Consider the following 21,336-nt stretch of genomic DNA (forward strand, 5'->3'; position numbering starts at 1 on the left):
CACTTAGAATGAAAAAAAAAATACCCAGCTATAGCTACAAGTCTTCTGTAACAAGGAAGAACACTCCACACCTTTACTGCAGTCAAACGTAGAGAATACGAAAAGGCAGTTAAAGATTAGTATTTTACTCTGAGAACACAAAGCTTTTTCTGTTGAGTCTGTGAGTTTACTGAATTATTTTACGATTTATTAAACAAGTTTCACGTTTTTTTTAATAAACTGAAAATAAAGCATGTTGTGTCTGTGTTCATTGTTTGAATACGTGACATACTTCACTTTAAAAACTTTGAAACTTCATTTCAAACCCACAGACTCACAAAAACTGTCAGCTTTGCGCTCTCGAAGAGAAAATCTTATCTTTAACGGAATTTCATAATTTTTTTTTACGTTTGACAGCAGTTAACTCCAGACCGGGATTTTTGTCCTTTTGACGGAGTGCGGCGGAGTGAGGGTGGGAGGGTGAGGGGGTGGGAGCTCAGACGCACCGGGGACTCCAAGAGATTAAAATGGCCATTAAAATGAAAATTAGACGGTGTTATATGTGTTATAACACTTTTGGAAGCTCATAATATGTCGATTATGAAGTCTAGCAATGTGGAAATTACGTCATGATCTGCAAAAATTCGCCATCTTGGATTGTTTGATTTGTCGTCATGACGTGGCCGTGTCAAGTTCCAGGTGTTGTTTTAGCCTGCAAGTCTGCTAGTCACTTCTTTAATAACTGAATAGATTCTTAATTTTGTATGTGGTCCGGGGGTGGGGTTATGGCTTAAAACATTAACATGCCTTTTTTTGTATTTCATTCTGTACTTAAAGTGATACAGGTAACATTAGTATCAAAGGGTTACACCCAAAACTTTACGTTTACAAAAGAGGATGGTGAAGATGAAGTTGCAAGAATTACACTGCCATCTTATTTGTTCCAGAATCAAGGTGAGTCTATGACTGCATGTAGTTAGCATAAAATGAATATAATACACAAATGAAGATGTAAAAACCTATGATGTCATTCCCAAGTATCGATAGGTATCCAAAGTTTTATTCTTGTAATCGTGTACCACGACGTTTTAAACTTGTAGAGTGCTTTCCTGAGAGATGCTGTTTCGTTTATTACACTTTCAGACGCTGTGGTTGTTAACGTTCTTTACAGCGACCTCCATAAATATGTTGACAACGTTATCCCAAGGTAAAGTATCATCTAAGATGTAATAAGAAGATATAATACCATACCATTAAATACAATTATATTTTAGTTCAATGCACAGATACAAAATAACTGTAACTAACTAGGATATTTATTAAGAACAAGTACAATATTATGTTGTCAAACGTTAGAGCCTAGAGGCTGAATAAACCGGTGAGATATGATATATAATAAGAGAAGTAAATAAATATGTCAAAATTGAAATTCAGTCAAATTATAACAAATGAATCCAGTCCCTAACGGAAAAAAGTCAATGAAAAAAGCATGCGTTTAGTAAGTTGAAGATTTTGTAAATTAGTCTGTTTTGTTTTCCAGGGACAGCCAAATTGATTCCACAATTCTTGGGACTAGTGTTAAACCATCCCAACACGACGTCTTCACAGAGAATGTTACCATTGTTCTTCGCACATTGGAGGTAAAATAAAACAAAGGTCTTGGATTTGTACTGAAACAAAAGTCATTCATTTTAGATATTGATTACTAGTACACTGGTCCAAGTGTTTGTTCACAAAATGTAATTGTCCCTTTCTGTGATTTTTTTTCTCTTTCATCAGGAAAATCGTATTAGTGCCAGGAAAAGCTGTGTATTTTGGAAGTGGAACGATTCACATCCGTAAGAAAACGTCTTAATTTAAGTCAACTTTATAAGGAAGTTAAGAAACTGCGGTGCTGCGTCGGTTAGGGAGTGAAAATGAATATTTGGTTTTATCAACTGTGTTGGCCACCATACAAAAATTCGAGAATAGAGTAGAAATTACCTTACCAACTCACTTGGTAAAACCAAATATTAGTGTAAGTCATGCTGTGTTTTGTCAACATAATAACTAACAAATATACTATGTAATCATAAAACGTGCAGATTGGCCGGTTATGTTAATAATCCATTTTGCAATTCATTTAATGTTCACCTCATATTAACGCGAAAACCATCAAAAAGATGATCAGTATGTGGTGTTTATGACACTTAAAAACTTTGAAGATCTCACAGGTGTACTTTTGAGCAATTTTAACTTGCGATCGGTTAATAATTTAGTTCTTTAAAAGAACAATTAACTGTTCATAGGACTAAGTACAGTCCAATTTAAGAAATAACTGGGGTAACGAATTCCACCTAGTGCACTGAAGGTACTTCAGACAGTGAATCAAACAGCACTCGAGATAAATAACAGTATCTTATTATTTCCCAAATTGGATGTTATGCTCTGAAGCATAAATTATATCTCCTTCCTAGGGTAAATGGAAGTTGGTCAGGAGAAGGCTGTTCACAGGTGGAATCTAATATAAGTCACGTTGTGTGCACGTGCAATCATTTGACGAACTTTGCTATCTTGATGAACATAAAGAAATACAAGGTAAAGTGGCCAAATAATGGTTAGACTAGGCAGATGAACTTTAATTCACTTTATAAGTGACGTATATTCTTGGTTTTTAGTCAGACCTTCAAATGAGTTGGCGTGCATAAAAAATATTCAAAAACAGTAAATCGTGGGTAAAAAGAGGCAATTACAATAATTTCTGGCGCTGTGTTGCTCTTCTAAAAAAACTTATCGAGAAAGAAATTTTAAGAAATTCCAAATCTTGGCGTGCGTCCGCCATGTTGGTAATTTTTCTGTAGGACACTAACGAAGATGGCGGCCACAAACAACAATGCGAGCAATGACGTGGATAATGAAATCAATTCTTCTAGTTTCCATTCATAATTTTCGAGATAACATTTTGACATATAAATTATCATACTTTGGAACAAAATAGTGACGCGAAAAATATTCGTCTGATGACATTTTGAGTATTCCCCTGTTTGTGCCACCACGGTGACCATGACCAATTTATTTGATTAAAATTCAAAATGTTTTATTACTGAAGGGAACCGATATCTCGGCAAGAGATTTTCCTATCGATGTATCGATATATTCAATATCGACAAGAGATTTTATTCACTAATGTGTAGATTCCGTTAAAAGATAGTAGTCTTGTGTTGGTCGTAGATTAAGAATGGAGTTTCAATGACATCACAGTAAAAACGAATTTAAATCTACGAATTTAACCTTCGTTTTAATGTTTGTTTTTCCAGATTCCAGAGGAACACAGAAAACCTTTAAGTTTTCTCACCTATATTGGCCTGGGCATCTCTTTACTGGGAGAAACTATCACCATACTTGCGTACATGTTACTGCTGTGAGTATTACAATCGAACAGAATTAAATCTGTATGATTAGTTTTGATTAAGCTGGTGGTGTACAATTTTGAGTATCTCATTCTCAAACTCATTAATAATTCATCAAGAGAAATACGAAGAAAATCACCACTGTGACCGTGTTTTGGTCATGTGTGCCTAATTACCGTAAAATTTTGCCAACTTTAGCCTTGAATTTCTCCAAGAATTATTGATCATTTATCTTTGGAGTGGTTTAAAAAAACTCGGCTGTGCCTCATTTTTTCAACCTACTTCTCAGTGTTTGGATATCTGATGAAACACACCTTCTCGTGTTTGATATATTACTGGAAAATGAAAATTTTGACGTCAAAAATGTGCTATCCATGTCAACATAAATGCCTTGTCGCTAAATCGATGATTCAAACTGGGTAATTTACATAATAAGTTGAATAGGCCTATCAATTGTGTTGTTGTTGTTGTCGTTGTTGTTTTGTTCTGGTTTTACTGTTTGCTTGGTTTATGTGGCGATTGACTGAGGGCGAGATATATACCACTCAGCAACACTCAAATCCTTGCAGTGCGCAGGATCCTTGTTGCATGTACGTAGCTGGTAGCTCCTACGAGTCTCCTTTAGCTCAGTGGTGGAGCACCCGAACTAATCGGACGGTCATGGGCTCGATCGACTGCAAAATTCATCTATCATTTAAAAACATATCACCACAATTCTTTCACATACCGAACATTTTGTTTAGATGTTCAAGACACGATCAGCAAAGCCATGTCCACGTGAACCTAGTGGCCACACTAGCAATCGCACAGATGATCTTTTTGGCAGGAATAGATGCCACTCGAGACCAGGTGGGTTCAATCAGTGTGAACACCCGAGGTTAATTTACCGGAGTGCTTGATAATTGTAAACTGTCATGATGCATTTTTTTTTTTTTTGCGCTTTCAAGCCTTTCAATCGGCCTGCATCCATCCGTTACATCGGTCATGTAAAGAGATTCCAGATTTTTAGTGTCACCCTGTTGACGTCTTTGGGGAGGTCACTTCTATTAAGCGGTCGCGGTCACCCTTAGTCCAAACGAGCTGTTTCTATTGTCTTGACCTGTTTTAAACGGTCGGCCAGTTTGTAAGACGAAACCACTTAAACAGTAGCAACGAATAGCCTGCCATGTAATTGAATTTCTAGCGACCTGCAGACTGCAATACTGACTGCGGGATCTTGGCTTACTATTTTATTAGTCCATTTTTATACTATGACTTTCCTTTGTCATACCATTTATGGTTGCAGTTTCGTAACCGCGTAAGTGATTTTGTGAACGTACGTTTTCGTGAATAAACTGTACATTAAGTTACCAAATGTGAAAAGAAATGGCGTTTTTACTGTGTTTGATGTGTATTGTGTGCAAACTGTACTAAGCGGTCAACCTTCCAATTATCGGTCACTTAGCAGTTCCCCGAGGGTGATTGTTTAACACAGGTTCGACTGTAAATCGCTTTTCTGTCTCCATAGGTGCTGTGTTTAACTGCCGCAGCCTCCATTCATTACCTCTATCTCTCATCGTTCTGTTGGATGTTAATAGAAGGCGTTATGCTATACCTCTTAATTATTGAAGTCTACAACACGGAACTCAAGTTACCTTTTTGCTACCTGTTTTCATTTGGTGAGTTGCAAAAGCAGTTAGATAGTTTATAGTTTTGAACCAAATGAAGCGTTTAATAATAAAAATAAATTTTAATTAATTAATAAATTAATTAAATAATTAATTAAAGTTACGACTGACCTGCCTAGATTAGGGTCAGTCCTGCTTTTATCATCTTATGTAGAAGAATAAAATGCTGTCGCTGTTGTTGTTTGTTGTTGTTGTTGTTGAAATCCAAGCACTAGGTCGCCACTTCAGCGTCTCTAGAAAAAAAGCAAACGAGTTGGAGCTGAGTATGTCACTGTTCTAAGACTAACTTCATGAGCTTCATTAACTGAGCGTTCGAACTCTTTTTCTCAGAAAGAAACTCGTGTAAAAAGCAAGACACGCGAGGGTTCGTGCACAAGGCAGGTGGCTTACGCGCACGTTCGCGATTCCTGTTAGCTTGAGTTTCCCCCTTGTATAAATAGGCTCTGCTCGTATAAGCCCAAAAATTAATACGTGCCATTATGTTCCACAGGATTTCCTGGTTTAGTTGTGGGAGGGACATTGTTGATTGCCCATTTGACAGGCGATGGAATTTCTCAATACAGGGCTGAAAAATGGTAAGATTTTCCGGACCCATTCCCCTTCCCCCCTTGGGCACACGGAAATAAGTCAAGTCAATCAAATTTAGGCCCGGTTCAGATGCCGAACTTTTCATGAGCCGAATCTAATACCTCGAATTAAGTACATGAAAATTTCGGCGTCTGAATCAGTTGAGAGCGGCTGTTTCAATTTGGAACGGCTCAGCCGTTCTTCCCGCCTGGCTCAGCCGGGAATTTCGGCTTTGGAACGGCTTTGATTCAGCAATCGAACCTTTTCATGAGCCGAACCTAATGCATAAATTATTATAACATATTTCAAATAAAAAAATTTAAAAAAACGTTAACATTTCGATTGGTTTTGCTTCAAGTAAGTTCAATTAAGTTCGGCGTCTGAATCAAAAGGCGGAATTTTCGTGATTTGGGCCGACCTTAATTTGAATTAAGTTCGGCTCATGAAAAGTTCGGCGTCTGAACGGGGCCTAAGAGACCTTTATATTCTCAAAAATGGGTTCGAGCTTTCGGCAATTCACATTTCCCTCAGTGAATTTAAAAAAGAAAGAAAAAACAAATTCCTATTACTACTTTTTGCAGTCTAGATGTCTTTGAAGACTTGTCTCCCAATATCTACTCCCACTCCCCGATTCCTCTTATGTCTTTCAGGGCAGATTTACTTAAATGGAACTATTTTCATTTCTGTGTATTAGGTGTTGGCTCTCCACGGATAACTTTTACATATGGTCCTTTGCAGCACCGGTGATACTCATAGCCACTGTAAGTACAAAATTACTGTATGCCCGTTTCAAAAGAAATTGAGACAGACACATTCAAAGACAACTAACAGTAGCGCAGTGAGAAAAGAAATTCCGGTATTTTCGGTCAAACAAATCCTCGTTGTATAGAAGAACAGACGGGTATTACAGCGCTTATGTCACCAATAACACGCGACGTTACCACCTTCAAAAGGGTCCGATAAAGTTGCGTTTTGCTGAAATTTAGTCAAAGAAAAGCAGTTGAAGTTCGTTTGAATTCTATCAAGATCTCACAGCAACAAAACCAACAAATTGAAAATTTTATTCGCTAAGAGATGGTAAAACTTTATCAAAGTTGACTGAAGTGGGTTAGCAAATTATCACGTGAACTGAAATTCGAAAATAACTTCTCTTTTAGCTTTAACTGGCTGGAAATACATTTTATGGAGAATTACTTTCTCTTAGTGAGGAAAATTGTGAATTTCCTAGCTCTGCTGCCTTGAAATCTTTCGTTAGAATTCAAAATAATCTCGACGGCATTTTTTTTATTGACGTCAACCAAAACGCAACTTTATCCAACGATTTTGAAGGCGAAGGGTTACGTGTTATTGGTAACTGCTGTAATAAAGGGAAACCCGGTTATAGGACTTTTACAGTGCGACGCGCCTTACCGTGGCCACCCAACAAACTTTTTTTTTACAAGTTAGCCAATCAGGATACGCGCATTTGATCAACGGTCACGCCTTCTTGCAAAGTCCAACAGGCAAGTGGCGCAACAATGAATTATTGAAAATATATCGTTTTGTATTTTATGGTTACCTTGTAAAAAAGGTTTGTTGGGTGGCCACGGTAAGGCGCGTCGCACTGTAACAATTTGCACCCAAAAAATCTAAGAGTGCTTTCCATTTGCCAGACCTGGCCAGCCAGACCGGGTCAGTCTGTAAATTGAATGCGTCACTTTAAGGGATGTTGCTCCAAAATCTTGAAAAATTATCACACCGAACATAGTACGCGCTATTTGAACAAATTTGAAGGACTAGGATGAAACCTACCCTCAAATTGGTACATTCCATTTGCGAACAAATGGAAAGCCCCCTTAGACTTCAGTGTGTAGCGCGTGGATTCTCTACCTACAATCAACCGCATAATGTCAAATAGGCACATTTATATCTATAGATACGCCTCTGCGATAAAATGGTGTAGAATAGCGCAAAAATGGTCTTGGAATAATTTCCATAAAACTTAAAAACTGCGCAGACGATGTATTGTAAACAACTTAGTTTACTAGGCTAAAGATTTTGTTTTGTTCAAATTTAAATGATTTAACTCAGCAACAGCAAGAAAGCGTGTAGTCACGTTTCTAAATGTTCCCATGTATTTATGCCACTGATATTAGTATTATAAAGGAAATAAAGGGAGATGTAAGAATCGACCATAAGAGGACACAGAAAAAAACTGAGCCCCAGATGGGATTCGAACCCACGACCCTCCGTGTTCTAGATCGGATGCTCTTACCTCTGAGCTACTGTTAAAGTCAATAGGAATTCAATAACAAAGACAATAGACTAACTTATGAGAAATTTAAAAAACTATTGAAAGGCTTATGATCCAGCCACTTCACTCAAATCTGAACAGAAACGTCTTGAACTGTATTGACTTAAGTTTACAATTCACAATCTGTACAGATTTTTCAATGTTATAAAAATCATTTATTGGACACTAAATTCCGTTTATTCCACACAAAGCCTATTTTCCTTATCGTGTTTGCCCCATTTTGAAAATGGCTGATTTTACCCTAAAAATGTCTATTAATTAACTTAACTGACTCTATTTTTTCTACAGGTAAACGTCATAGTGTTTTGTGGAGTCGTTAGAGAGATGGTTTCCATGCCAAGCACGCAGTCGACTAAACTAAACGCTGTCAAGTGAGTAGATAAATAAAAAATAATGTAATTTTGTGCAAATCTTTGATCCGCTTTACGTGTATTTCATCAAGTTTGTATCTTAACCATAAATTAAGTCTTAATACGTCAGGTTAAAGAAAGGGGTTCTGCGCATGTCCATGAATCAAAAGACTTTTTCGCCTTTGCTCGCTATGACCCAAGCCTGATTAGTTTAATTCGTTGTTTATGAACCATTCGGAAGGGAACAGGTAACTCGGGTGGTAATTTTTTCATATGATTGCGTTATTTCGCATGCAAATAACTGTAAACACATCAACCGTGAAATAAATCCTACGGGTCAACGCTAAATTCAATATCGACAATATGAGTACAATCCACTAGCATTTTATGTGAATTTTGGTCATCAGACATTTTGCTTGGACTATTTATAGAATGTGATTACTGAAGTACATGTGAGTGGGATTTTTTAAGCCATACAGTTGATAAGAAAGAGTAAAAAGCATTTAGATTCATGCGCATGCGCTGAGGTGTCAACCCCTCCCTTTAAATTAACTTGAGAGCTTCAGAATACGATCAGGAAATCTGGAGTTTTTTGTTATTTAAAGCCGTTAACTAAACAATGCGATATATAAGGTAGGCTGATATCGATACCAAAATATACTCGATACCATCGATACTGGGTTTTCTTGTTTCGATCTCTTTCGATACTGCTCACGTGACCGCTCACTTGAATAGTGAAGGCTGTTTTAGTGCCGAAAACCGAAAATGCTGGAAACCGTATTTAACTAGCGTCTTTCCCTCAGAAAAAGCACGGAAACTATACGGAACAAGCAAAATGCACAGGAAAACAAACGCTAATGGACATGCTGATCGGAAAAAACACGTCACTTGTGGAAACCATAAGTAGCTGAGTGTAGGAAAAGTGGCTTGGATTTTCATACTTCAATTTGCTTTCTTCATTAAAACATAGATCCTAATTTTTTGTCTTTATCTGATTTATAGGACAACTGTTAAAGCCTGTATCGTGTTGTTTCCACTGTTGGGTGTCACGTGGTTGTTTGGTTTGCTGAGTATTGCGAAGGCTGGTGTTGTACCTCAGTACATATTCACTGTCCTCAACTCTCTCCAGGTGCGCTCACGTATAGCTATTTAGTAAATAAACCCCTCCAGGCGGCTGCTAGCTCATTGTATGTCGGAGGATAATGGCCAAGGTTGAAATATTGTCCGAAAAAATAAACAGTTGACTACATGGGAGAGGGTCAGTGACTCCAAGGCTTTGTATGAGAGATCGAGGATCCGTACCGGGCAAGTAATTCATGTTAAGGTACCATATAGTCACCCACGTAACCCTTACCCTCCATATAGTCACCCTGTTCTTACCATGAATTATATGCCTTCGTCCGGGTCATGGGACCCAGTTTACATTCCACTTCTACACAAACGTATATAGTTTTATGGAAAGCGAAGACGAATGAAATTGCATTTGTGGAAACAGAAGCCCCGTTGAAAATCGATTTTAAAAAAGTCCTCTTTTTTTTCTCGGATATAGGTACATGTGAACTAGATCTTCGTAACTTTCACAACTGTCCAACGAATGCGTGTTTGTCGCATGAACCTAGTTTAATGGCCTTAGCTCCCACGAGTCTCCTGTAGCTCAGTGGTAAAGCATTCGAACTAGTAATCGGAAGGCCTTAGGTTTAACCCCTGATAGGAGCACTCGGATTTTCCGAGTATGCCTGTGTCACTCGTTGAACAATACTGATATCATCTCAAGAAAATTAATATTCTTAAATTTTAATTTGGTTACTTTTATAACTTTGAGTGATTGATTCCTATTACGTTCTGTTATAACTATAGGGATTCTTGATCTTCCTTCTTCATTGTGTAAGAAATACTGAGGTAAGTTTCTTTAATACGAAGGCTTTAGTTTCTACAGAGCGTTATCAAGGGGAAATCCACTGAGCGTACTGCGTGCAGGCGCAAGGTTTCTTTATGCTTACCCGTCATTATCTCCTCTCCAAAACGTTCTTATACTGTGCCTCTGCGAGGGAGAGAGGACGTGAGCTATACTGATTATTTAGCTGTAAGGTTTGAAACTAGTTCATTCAGAGAAGAGAAAAATCTTTTCTTTGAAAAGCCGCTCTCGAAAGCTTCAATAAAAAATTAACACGGAAAAACAAGGGACAACAGCGTGTTAACATTTTTCCAGGATTCCTTGACCTAGGTAGTATAATAATTATTTTAATGCACGGTATCTAATGAAACAATGCACTTGGTTAGATATGGACCTTTTTCATAAATGGTGTCCCATCTATTATTCTTATCGATACTATTATATGTTAATTAGCTTTACTAACCGTTTGCAACGTCTTACATAGTTGGTCGAGAAAACAATAGAACGAGTAACAGAACAATGCTTCCAATCCTAAAAAACTGCAGCTGCAGGTCCAGTGAAAATTGCGCACTGGTCTGATAAATTTATTGAATTTTGCACATGTTAACGAAGGTACTAGCCGTATAGGGCAGATGTTCAGGAAAATAGAAGAACAATTTATTAGCCGCCATTATGAAAAACGTCGTTGGCCAGGGTGAAATCAATTTAAATAAAAATTAAAATAATGATCTTAACAACCCTCTTCTTCTACTTTTTTCTTATCTAATTCCAGGTAAGATCGGCATGGAATAAGAAGCTACGAAATTTAAAAAAGCGAGCATGGCGATTCTTCAAAATAAGAAGTCCGCCTTCTTCGAGCACGAGTGAGGCACAGTCGAACAAACCGGAGAAATCAGAGATGGAGCTTGGCAGAAAGAGCAATAAGATTGCACCCGTGGAGGGATAGAACGACAAGTTATATTGGAGCGTTAGTGTGAGTGTTCCCCACGTGGACACGCCCGGGACCAATTTTACCTGCTCGATTTAGAGAGGCTTCCGTGTGTTAGCGAAATGAGGTAAAGAACAAAGATGAAGTGTCACAGGAACCAACCTACGTCGTTTTCTTCGAGACATCGCTGTCTTGAGGGAGATCTAGGTTATGTGAAGGACAAAACTAAGAGCGGGGCTGATTTCACTCGTCCCTCATCTTAAAGAGATTTCTATCTAGGGGTGAGGTAAATTAGAGGACTAAATGCAGCGAGGACCAAATGGAACAGAATGAAGAATATAGCAAGTAACTGCAGTTTCATGCTTGACATTCAGTTCAAGCATTCAAAATTTAGTAGTATATTTTGGTTCCTTACGGGACCTTCATCAGGAAAGTTATGAGGATGAAGATGTTACCTAAAATGTTCTTTGAACTCATAAATCGTAACTAATGTGTAAACTTATTTGAATAAAAAACGTTTTGGACTTGTTTCAATTTGTACATTTTATAAGTTATACTGAGTTTGGTGTATATTGGCTGACCACACCGTGGGGCATTTGCAATAGGCAGTAGTTTCTTCTCGGTATTAAGCAAACGAGGCTTAAGTGTGAGAATCTATGCACATCCAAGTGTTGCTAGCATATTCTCCCGTTAGAACTTCTACTAAAAACTATAATCTTGGACAACACTGTTGTAAAACTGTTTTCCAAAAACTCATTAATAATTCATAAGCCTATTTACCTATAAAGTGGTCGATAATACATCAGGCACCAGGGGACAAGTAAAGTAAAGTAAATACATCAGGTGCAGTGACTTTATAAACCTCCTCCTTATTAGTATGCGGTGTTTTATCAGCTGATAAAACGGTCCTCATTAATATGTGGCGTTTTTCTCGTACGCTAATTTCCAACGTTTACAAAAGCATAATTGTTATGAACTCTCTTGACACACACTTTCCCAGGAATGTTTTTGAAGCCGTTCAAAAAACTCGCAGCTCGTGTTTTATCGGGTCTAAAACCACTTGGCTGGGATAAAACTCTCCTGCTCGTTTTCAATCATAACTTGTGGACCAACAAATTTCAACGCTACATTTGTACGTCATCAGCTCTGCCCTGACACAGCGGCAAAATGAGTGCGCATGCTCGTCACGCGTGAGAAATCTTACTCAGCAAAATGGCAGCATTCTTAAAATTCCCGTTGCTTGTTCTCATTTCGCGTGGATAAGCCCAAATCAAAATAGATAAGGTTGTCGCTTTCAGGAAAGGTTCCTTTGAACTTTCTCCATCACATATCTTATTCAACAACAAAAAATGTTGTGGTAACAGGTGTGAATTTGGCGATTGAGGTGGAGCATTCGTGATTCACGCTTGAATCACAAATCTCCGGAGCATGCGCACTCATTTTTCCGCTGTGTCCTTTGCCTTCTTTTTGTCGAGCGCATGCGTTCAGCGCACCACAGGATTGTTCGAGATTATCTAAGGATGGAGCTTCGAATAATAAAAGGGTATGTTTCCGTGGTTTAGTACTACGCGCGAAAAACAGATCTTAGTAAAGAATATTGGCATCCAAAAGGAAAAATTGAAAATTGGGGGTAAATACGTATTTAGTTCAGTTATAATTAAGCTTCAATCCAGACAAATATGGCATTAATTGTGATATGTATTTTAAAGCTTTTACAAATTGTTCTGTTGCTTAATTATCTCTGAAAAATACGTGGTTATCCCCAATTTGTTTTTTGATTTCAACAGCCCTTAAAAAGCGCTTTTTCAATCGGATCAAGAGGGCTTTATTTACAATATCCAAAATAGTTATTTGCATTATTAGTTTACAGTTTAAAATGGTATTACTCTGGCAGAAAGCTTTTGGGTCTTGTCTTTTGCTGTTAATACCTTTTAAGGACTGTGCCTACTTTTGTTACCGCGTCTACGTTCTGCGCATCTCGAGATACTCGGGTTTCCTACATATACTGCGGAGAACCAGACTCTATAGACCACACCTTTTTAGAGTGGCAATGTACAAAGTCCATTACTCAGGATGTGCTACAATGGTTTAATGTAGAAAATAATTGTAATTTTAAGTTAAACAATGAAGATTTTCCTTTTGATCTTTCTTCTGTGTTGATTGTTGCAACAAAGAAATTAAATTATACCCTCCTAGCTCTTCCTACGTTATTATATTTATAAAAAAAAGTTTGAGAATCGACTCACCACCTCTATTGCTACCGGACTTTATCAAAAAAAATAAAATATAAGTATAAAATTGTAAAATTGAAAAGATTGTTTAGGATATATATAATGAAAGCTCCTCTCCTTCTTATATTCTAATACTTATCAAAGAGGATTGTAAAGTGTTGTCAGTATTGTGCGTTTTAGGCTTTAAATGTTGTATGTTTGAAATAAAGGTTTATTCTAAACAAAAATACTCGGGTTTCCTATTGGTGGTGCCTACAAATACAGGGATATTTTTGCGCGGTTTAAAACTATACGGAGAAAGTAGAACTTACCAAGTACTCTTGGTACCCAAAAAGAAAATTGGGGGTAACCGTACATTTTTTCGAGATAATAACGCTTCAATACGGAAAGAAACGCCATGCATTGCTTTGTATTTTACTACTTTTTTAATTAATGTTGCTTAATTATCTCTGAAAAATGCGTGGTTACCCGTAATTTTTTTGGATTCCAGTAGCCCTTGCTAAGATCTACTTTTCCCGCAGTCATAGACCGCACAAAAATACTTCTGTATTAGGAGGCACCGTCCTTAAGTGACAACTTTTTTTCAGTCGAGCGTATACAAAATATGGGATCAAGTATACTGATTGTTGATTACGTAATGTTCAAAACACAAGCAGCAGTGATTTATTGGGATTCAAAACCACGAGGCGCAGCCGAGTAGTTTTAGACCCGATAAAACACGTGCTGCGAGTTTTTTGAACGGCTTCAATAACATTCCTGGAAAAGCGTGTGTCAAGAGAGTTCATAACAATGATGCTTTTGTAAACGTTGGAAATTAGCATACGAGAAAAACATTAAACACCGCATACTAATAAGGAGGAGTTTTTATCGGATATAAAACCACTGCACGTGATGTTTTGCCGACCATTTGATAGGTCATTGGGCTTATGAATTATTAATTAGTATTTGAAACAGTCCTTACACACTGGCGTCCATCAGTACACTTCAGCATCTCTCTCTGTATACGTTGTTGAGAAGGGGCGAACTGCACTATTTGCAACGTCTTACATGGTTGGTCAAGAAAGCAACAGAAAAATGCTCCCAACTCTACAAAAACAATGCAGCTGTAGGTTATAACCTTCCAGTGAAAACAAAGTCTAGAAATGGTTCTAAGGGTGCAGGCTTACTGACTGAGAATAATTTTACGGATATAAGGGTTGGTAATTATTCTCGTTTTGGTACCATTCTGGGTTGAGGGAGGAGCATTAGAGTTTTTGCGGTTTCAGGCCGAGTTTTCTTCTGTCGATTTCGACTTCGTATTTTTGTCACTTCTTTTTCGCGATTTTGTGGTTTTGGGGATCTCCCAGTTTCTGCATTATGTTCTACGATGCTCTTGAGATTATTTTAATGCTAGAAGCCTAGATGTATGGGTTAATCCATGCTATTCATCGGTGTAACGTTTTTTTTTTGTTTTTAGTTTTTGCGAGAGTGTATCAAGGCGATGAACCTGTTGTGTTCGTTTAAAGGAAACCTCCACTGTTGAAATAAGTTAACGTTAAATTGTTGAAACTACAATCTTATTTTACATTTTGTTGGAAAACATGGAAATAATATATCTCTATTGGACAAACCAGGGTTTGATTATCGCTCTGCTCACTGAACTTCTGCTCACTGACAATAGTGACAACCGTAGACGTCATAAAATCCAAAATGGCGGCCCGCGAGAAATTTACTGAAAAGCGAAAACAGACGATAATCATATCTTTTTTTTTAAGCCGCTTTAATCTCGTACCCCGATCTCAGTCGTCGGTTCGGGAATGTCGAAATGTGAGGAGATCTGGGTACGAGATTAAGCACACTTGAATTTTATTTCTACTTTTCAAACTAAAATTTACAATTTAGACATGTTCAACAATTTAACGTCAAAGTTTGTTGGCAGAGTGGAGGTTCCCTTAAATTTAAGAGATGTTCTAGTTCGTTGACGTCCTTATCGTGCCAGGACTGGTAAAAAAATTAATAAATGAGAAACCATCGCCATTATTTACGCAACTTTTAGCAGCTGCGAAAAGAAAGCCTGAAAAATAAAAGGTCTCTCGTTAATATTTTTTTTTATCCGCAGTTCTAATTCTGAGATGGCGTCCCCCAAATCTATACAAAATCTCTAAATTTTCCGATTTTTAAAAGCCTTCTACAAGATTGCAATCTAACGACAGAACCTTGAACTTGGTAAACTGACTAATTTTAATGCGATCTTTCTTGTGATGAACTTCAATATTATTTCTGATTAAACGAAAATTTAAAAACTCGTCCCCAGTCTCCATTTGAACTTCGGAAGGGCCATAGAATAGGCCATTTCCGAGTTGCTGTGAACCTCGCCATGAAAGCGAGGCTAAGTGCAAAACTTTTCATATGAAAATTAATTTTGTTTGCATATCAATGAAAACTAATTTTCAGAACAAAAACTTTGCACTTAGCCTCACTTTTAAAATGACGTTCAAAGCAACTTGGAAATGGTCTATTGTATTTGTTTTCTCCGACGTCAAATTCGTTTTTCGTTCATATCTCTTAATCCAGTTGAACTTGTATTTACGCGGTCACCAAGCCTCTAATTTCCGAAGATTGCCGAGGAAGATCCGAAGACAACTAACTGGAGAGGTGTGCACTGCGCATGATAGTCTATTGGCCTAATCAGGTCATGCCCATTTTTATGAAATATGATAAATCAATTTATATTTGCTTAGAAGTCATCCTGCCTGCTTAAAAGTCGTCTCCTTTTCAAATGCCTTAAATCCCTTATGCGACCCTTGTGGTGTAAATTGCTATTCAAAATATGACGTATATTAATTATTGCCGTATAATCAGAGGGAAAACTCTTAAAGCCCTTAACTCAGGACTTATCGTCGGTAACTCTTTCCGCGACGCACACACATGAAAAAGAACTAGCGCTCGAAGCGTTATTTCATGTTATTAAAATCGAACTTGGGGCACTCAAAATGAAGTCTTAGATCACCTTACAATATTCTAATGATTCACCTGATAATTCGATGGTCTTTTAACTCGAAAAATCTTGCATTTTGTCTGTCTATTAGAGTGTTCGCGAAGCAAGTGCATCCACAATAACTTTTTAGAAATAGAATTATTAAAAGAAAAACAAGATTTATTTTTACCTAATCGCTCGATCTTGCATTCAGAGAAATCGCAAAAAATAAAATACTTTTTCAATAAATATACTTTAACTTTCGAAGAATTGTATTTTTTTTTTAATTAAAACTTGCATGCAACCAGATTGTTTTCTTTGAAAAAAAAAAATGTTTTATTATCGTACCTATTTTTTGTTTCTTTTTAATTTCAAAATCTGATAACTTAACCCAGCAGGCCAAATTTTTAGCCTAAAAGAACTATAAGAGACAAACGCGGAAATTAAAGCTTTAGATTTCATGAACTAGAGGCTTTTCATTACTTATGTCTTCAATTAATTTCAGTCAAGTCGGAAATCTAATATCGACTTTCTGATAGCTCATTTTAAATCAAATCAAAATTCAACTTCCTTTAAGGCGTCAAATTTGCATTAACTTTTTCAAGAGTTTAGGCAAACATTTCACTCTCTATAAGAGGTGTTCCTCGATAAAGGAAATGAAAATACGATACCGAAACTTATTTTCTCGCAATGGGCTCACACACCTCTTCAACTGTTAGGATTCAATCATCGAAAAAAAAATTGTTTTCAATGATTTTTAACCTGGTGAGTTATTTCCTGGCTTTCTGTTTAATTCACTGTACAAGGTGCTTCTAGCTTGAAAGAAGTTTCTGGGTGAAAATTTACAGTACACGCGTGATCCAATTGAAGCAAAATATTTGTTAACTATACGCGTTCTCGTGAGGTAGATTTGAATTTTCTTTGACGAAGTTTGATTATTTTGAATTATTAGAAACGAAACAAAAGATTTCTATTAACTTTTTTCCGTGTTAAGGTTGCCCGCCGAGACTAATCATTACGCCATAAAAGGTGGTTTGAACGATAATTAAAGTTCTCACATGACATCTTTGAGGAGACATGGGTAAACTCTACCGTCTAGATCATTGGATTTTAATTGAAGCATTGGCGTATTGACATTGAGTATCTCACTTTTCGCGAACGACGGGATAAACGCGCACGGACAGAAACTCTCCGTGAAATGCGTCAGTTCCAGCAGTTAAGAATTAATTTTGTTATTGCTGTCTGCTCTTCAATTTTCTTCGCTTAGAGTGCGTGGCAAAATTCTCCAAAACTTGAAGATTAATGTAACAGTTTTTCTGCGATGACAAACTGATTCGCCAGACAACACAACTGAATGAAGAGGCAATTCCAGAAAATCATCTTCAGGAACTGAAATCAGCTTAACGTTCACATCTGCAAGGTGACAAGTTGAATTTTCCACAACCCAGATTAGAGCATATGAGCTTATTTGTTAAGGAAAAAACTGGAAAGATCATCTTCACATTGGAAAACATTAGAAACCCGCTAGTACCACCTAGAAGTACTGTTTAAAAAGTTTAAAATGTGAATGCATCCTCCCACAGCTTTAACTTCTCCGGTTTTCGTTTAAAGTACGGTGCTTACTTAACAACGACTTCGATTTGATTCCGGGAGCGTTCAATCAAGAAGAGGAAAGAAAGGACACTTTGGCGTAGCCAGCTGTAGAATTAATTATTTTATTTTGAAGTGTAATCAGTCATAACAGGAAGGTATTGACGTTCTTGTCAAGTAACACAATGTCAGCTGAATTGTCGTTTACGTCAACGTTGTCAAATCGAAGTCTGTCGTCCACGATTTCGGAATCAGCTTTCTTCTTCACTATCAACATTACAGCGATTGCAGGAAACGCATTTGTGATTGCAGCTATGGCAAGAAATCCTAGCCTTCGAAAAATTACACACTGGTACATACTGTCTTTGGCAATCGCTGATTTGTTCGTTGCGGTCACGTGCATGCCACTGTCGCTGGGTGCCGCCGCAAAAGGAACATGGCTGTACGGTGACATCACATGTCAAATTCAAGGTCACGTGATTCAAGTGTGGTTATGTTTCTCTTTGACAGTTGTGGCAGCGACAGCTATTTATCGATATTATCGTGTGGTTCGTCCGACTCGCTACCGCATGATCTTCACGAAAAGATTTGCTATTATTCTCGCGCTGTCTTCTCTCGGTTTATCAGCCGTTGTTGCAGTAGGAATGATGTATATAGTAAACGCGCGATTTCAATTCGGTCCCCATTTTTTCTGCACACCGAATTTTCCTAATGAGCGAACCAAGAAAACAGTAGCTCTGCTAATTTTCCTGACTTTCATAATCACCCCGCTAACAGTAGTTCTATTTTGCTATTTCAAAGTGTACCGCACTGTCCGTCGGCACACAATTTTAGTTGCGCCGAATTTGAGGCCAGAGAGATTGAGCCAACCTGGAACTGAAAATAAACTAACGTGTCGGGTGGACGAAATCAACGCCACTAAAATGGTGTTCGCAATCATCCTTGTGTTTTGCCTTCTCTGGATTCCCGTGTCCATCATTGGAGCTCTGTATGTCTGTGACGTTTTCTTGCCGAGATGGACACATTTGATGTACGATTACTTGGTGTACATGACCGCGGCTACGAATCCGCTGATTTACGGGCTCATGAACAAAGCCTTCAGGGCTGAATACGTACGAATAGTGAAATGTCAAAGCACATAGGATGCAAACATAACCTGGTTTGTCCTGTAAATGAGCGATTTGGATTTTGTAAAGGAAGGAACTGTAATGTTTTTGTTTCAAATACTCATTTATAATTCATAAGTCCATTGACCTATCAAATGGTCGATAAAACATCGCGTGTAGTGGTTTTAAAACCCGATAAAACTTGCTCATTATTAGTATGCGATCTTAAATGTTTTTCTCGTATACTAATTTCCAACGTTCACTACTGGCATAGTTGTTACGAACTCTCTTGACACACGCTTTTCCAGGAATGTTTTTGAAGCCGTTCAAAGAACTCGCAGCACGTGTTTTATCGGGTCTAAAACCACTCAGCTGCGCCTCGTGGTTTTAATTCCCGATAAAACACTACTACTCGCGTTTTAAACATTACATAAACAGACGAGGGACGGAAAGCTTGAGTGACATTTGACTTTTGCATGTTGTCAGTCTCTTTTTCTCTAAAGAGTGGGTTTAACTTAAATCAGGAGCAGGCAGCGGTTCATTTCGATGGATATCTGTTCGGATGGCTCCATTCGCCTCAGAAATTCAGATTTAGTTGTAAAGAAAATCTAAAGTTTTCTTCAGCAAGATGTCAGCTCAACATTTTGTAAAACTGAATAACTAATTCTCTTCGGTTTGAAGGGATTGAAAATGTCCTTAAAATGGAAAATAAAGTCAGCAAGTAATTTCGTAAAGCCTACAACAGCTATTATATTCGGGGAACAAGATCCGTTTCCTAAAACCTTCTGCAACTTAAATTTTGAGTTAAAGCATTTGAATAGATCAAACTGTGTTCGCTTACCAGGGCCGTACATAGCGGGGGGAAATCACAAGAAAATCGACTAAATGGCTGAAAAAATCTCCCTTCGATGTGAATTCAGTGTGTGAAGGGATGAAAACAAAAACTTCCAACTAGAAACCCTGTCTGTATACGGGAGACCCCTGCCGGAGCGGTGTGCGGAGTTTGCTCCCCCAAACAAAATATCCTAGGTACAGCCCTGCTTACACAAATATGAGTTTAAAAAAAAAACAATCTGGGAACACAGGAGACAACATTTTTTGCTTAAAAATATTCCATGACATTTATTTCATTGCGCATATGCCACACATGACATTCCAATCCTAGCAGTATGCAGGATGTTTGTCCCATGAACCTAGTTAAATGGTCTTGGATCCCACGAACAAAACACAAACGGTTAAAAACTGTGGGTAAACGTTTGGAGAGAGATTTATGATACTCACCTGTAGGCCATATGATATAATCATGGCAAAGGTCCACAGCTGCCATACAGACTCTTCGCAACACTCTGTTGTAGCTGCTCCTGGTGATGTCAAACCCATCTGCAATTGCCTTTGCTGGTTCTTGATTTGCCATGCCCAACAAAAAAGTTAAAACTTGCTTTTGAAGTGGTATCACCGGTCTTTCAGAATGTTTCTTTCGTCATTCGAAAGTGTTGTTTGAACTCATCTCCCAAATATCGTGGAATGGTCTGCTCAAGATAACCCGTTATGCTTGCTATATTTCTGCGCATAAAACAGCTTGCGGCACTAAAAACGACAATATAATGTCATCATCATCTTCCACAATATCAGAGTTGTCGAAATCGTCATCTATAGACTCCAGCATTACTCGTTGCCCGTTCCGCTGGATAAGGATAACGCGATAACTTTTCGGTCTTTTCGGGCGAAGCGCTTTTCCGGTCCCGAAAAGTGTTTCTCAGAACACCCGAAAGTGTCCCGAATTGTCTCAAGATATTTTCGGGAATCTTTTCGTGTTACCTGCTACGATAATGCGACCAAAGGTGGAAAGATAATTTTATAACACGGCTTTACTATTACAACTTTTACTTTTTCTAGCAGAAAACTGTAACTGTACTTGTAAAATAAATTAACTCTTAAAAACAGATTTCAACGCAGATACTACTTAGCTAACTCGTTCATACCGTGAAAACTGTTTGGTTTAAAATCACGGTTGTTGTTTTTTTCAATGATTCCATGTATCTGTCAAACCGTCAAGACTTATCAGAGTTTCCATATGAAAGCCCACCGATATGTCAGTCAAAATGGCGTCGAAAACCTTAATAAGACTTATTACACAAGAAGAAAAGCGTGAAGGAAAAACCCTTATTATTATTTTGTTTTTATTTTCTCTTGCGGCGGGGCCGCTCATACGAAGAGTCCGAAATAACGGACGCTATTTTCCTGCGGCGATAAAATATTACTGAAAACGACTCCCGCTGTTATGAACTCTTTGGAGTTGAGCAAAGCGGTTCAGTAACAGGACTTAACAGTTGTGAAAATACAGAAAACTGATTCTCAATATTATGTTTTTACACGATTGATTGTT

The 21,336-nt window shown here is 37.8% G+C and overlaps 2 protein-coding genes across 6 annotated transcripts in view; both read left to right on the forward strand.

The window, feature by feature from the left end:
• Positions 1–11,858, forward strand: part of LOC146462896 (adhesion G protein-coupled receptor L1-like) — a 34,329-nt gene extending 22,471 nt beyond the window's left edge. For all 5 annotated transcript variants that reach the window (XM_085085007.1, XM_085085008.1, XM_085085006.1 and 2 more), the window contains 14 exons: positions 817–933; positions 1,123–1,186; positions 1,520–1,619; positions 1,759–1,817; positions 2,436–2,556; positions 3,276–3,379; positions 4,112–4,217; positions 4,876–5,026; positions 5,526–5,610; positions 6,297–6,363; positions 8,184–8,266; positions 9,248–9,374; positions 10,103–10,144; positions 10,912–11,858. In XM_085085007.1, coding sequence (XP_084941133.1) covers positions 817–933; positions 1,123–1,186; positions 1,520–1,619; positions 1,759–1,817; positions 2,436–2,556; positions 3,276–3,379; positions 4,112–4,217; positions 4,876–5,026; positions 5,526–5,610; positions 6,297–6,363; positions 8,184–8,266; positions 9,248–9,374; positions 10,103–10,144; positions 10,912–11,085 — 1,400 coding nt within the window. In that variant the 3' untranslated portion in view covers positions 11,086–11,858. The remainder of the gene's footprint in view (positions 1–816; positions 934–1,122; positions 1,187–1,519; positions 1,620–1,758; positions 1,818–2,435; positions 2,557–3,275; positions 3,380–4,111; positions 4,218–4,875; positions 5,027–5,525; positions 5,611–6,296; positions 6,364–8,183; positions 8,267–9,247; positions 9,375–10,102; positions 10,145–10,911) is intronic.
• Positions 11,859–16,924: 5,066 nt separating this feature from the next.
• LOC146462897 (melatonin receptor type 1A-like) lies at positions 16,925–19,335 on the forward strand. Its single transcript, XM_085085038.1, has 2 exons — positions 16,925–17,019; positions 17,522–19,335. The coding sequence occupies exon 2, from the start codon at positions 18,030–18,032 to the stop codon at positions 18,984–18,986; it is 957 nt and encodes a 318-aa protein (XP_084941164.1). The 5' UTR covers positions 16,925–17,019; positions 17,522–18,029; the 3' UTR covers positions 18,987–19,335.
• The last annotated feature ends 2,001 nt before the right edge of the window (positions 19,336–21,336 follow it).

This window comes from Pavona decussata, unplaced genomic scaffold, assembly GCF_977016875.1.
Source record: "Pavona decussata unplaced genomic scaffold, jaPavDecu1.1 SCAFFOLD_184, whole genome shotgun sequence".
Classification (NCBI taxonomy): domain Eukaryota; kingdom Metazoa; phylum Cnidaria; class Anthozoa; order Scleractinia; family Agariciidae; genus Pavona; species Pavona decussata.

What these genes read in the sequence shown, in the direction of transcription:
- LOC146462897 (XM_085085038.1), top strand. Translation starts at nt 18,030, where the DNA reads ATGTCAGCTGAATTGTCGTTTACGTCAACGTTGTCAAATCGAAGTCTG.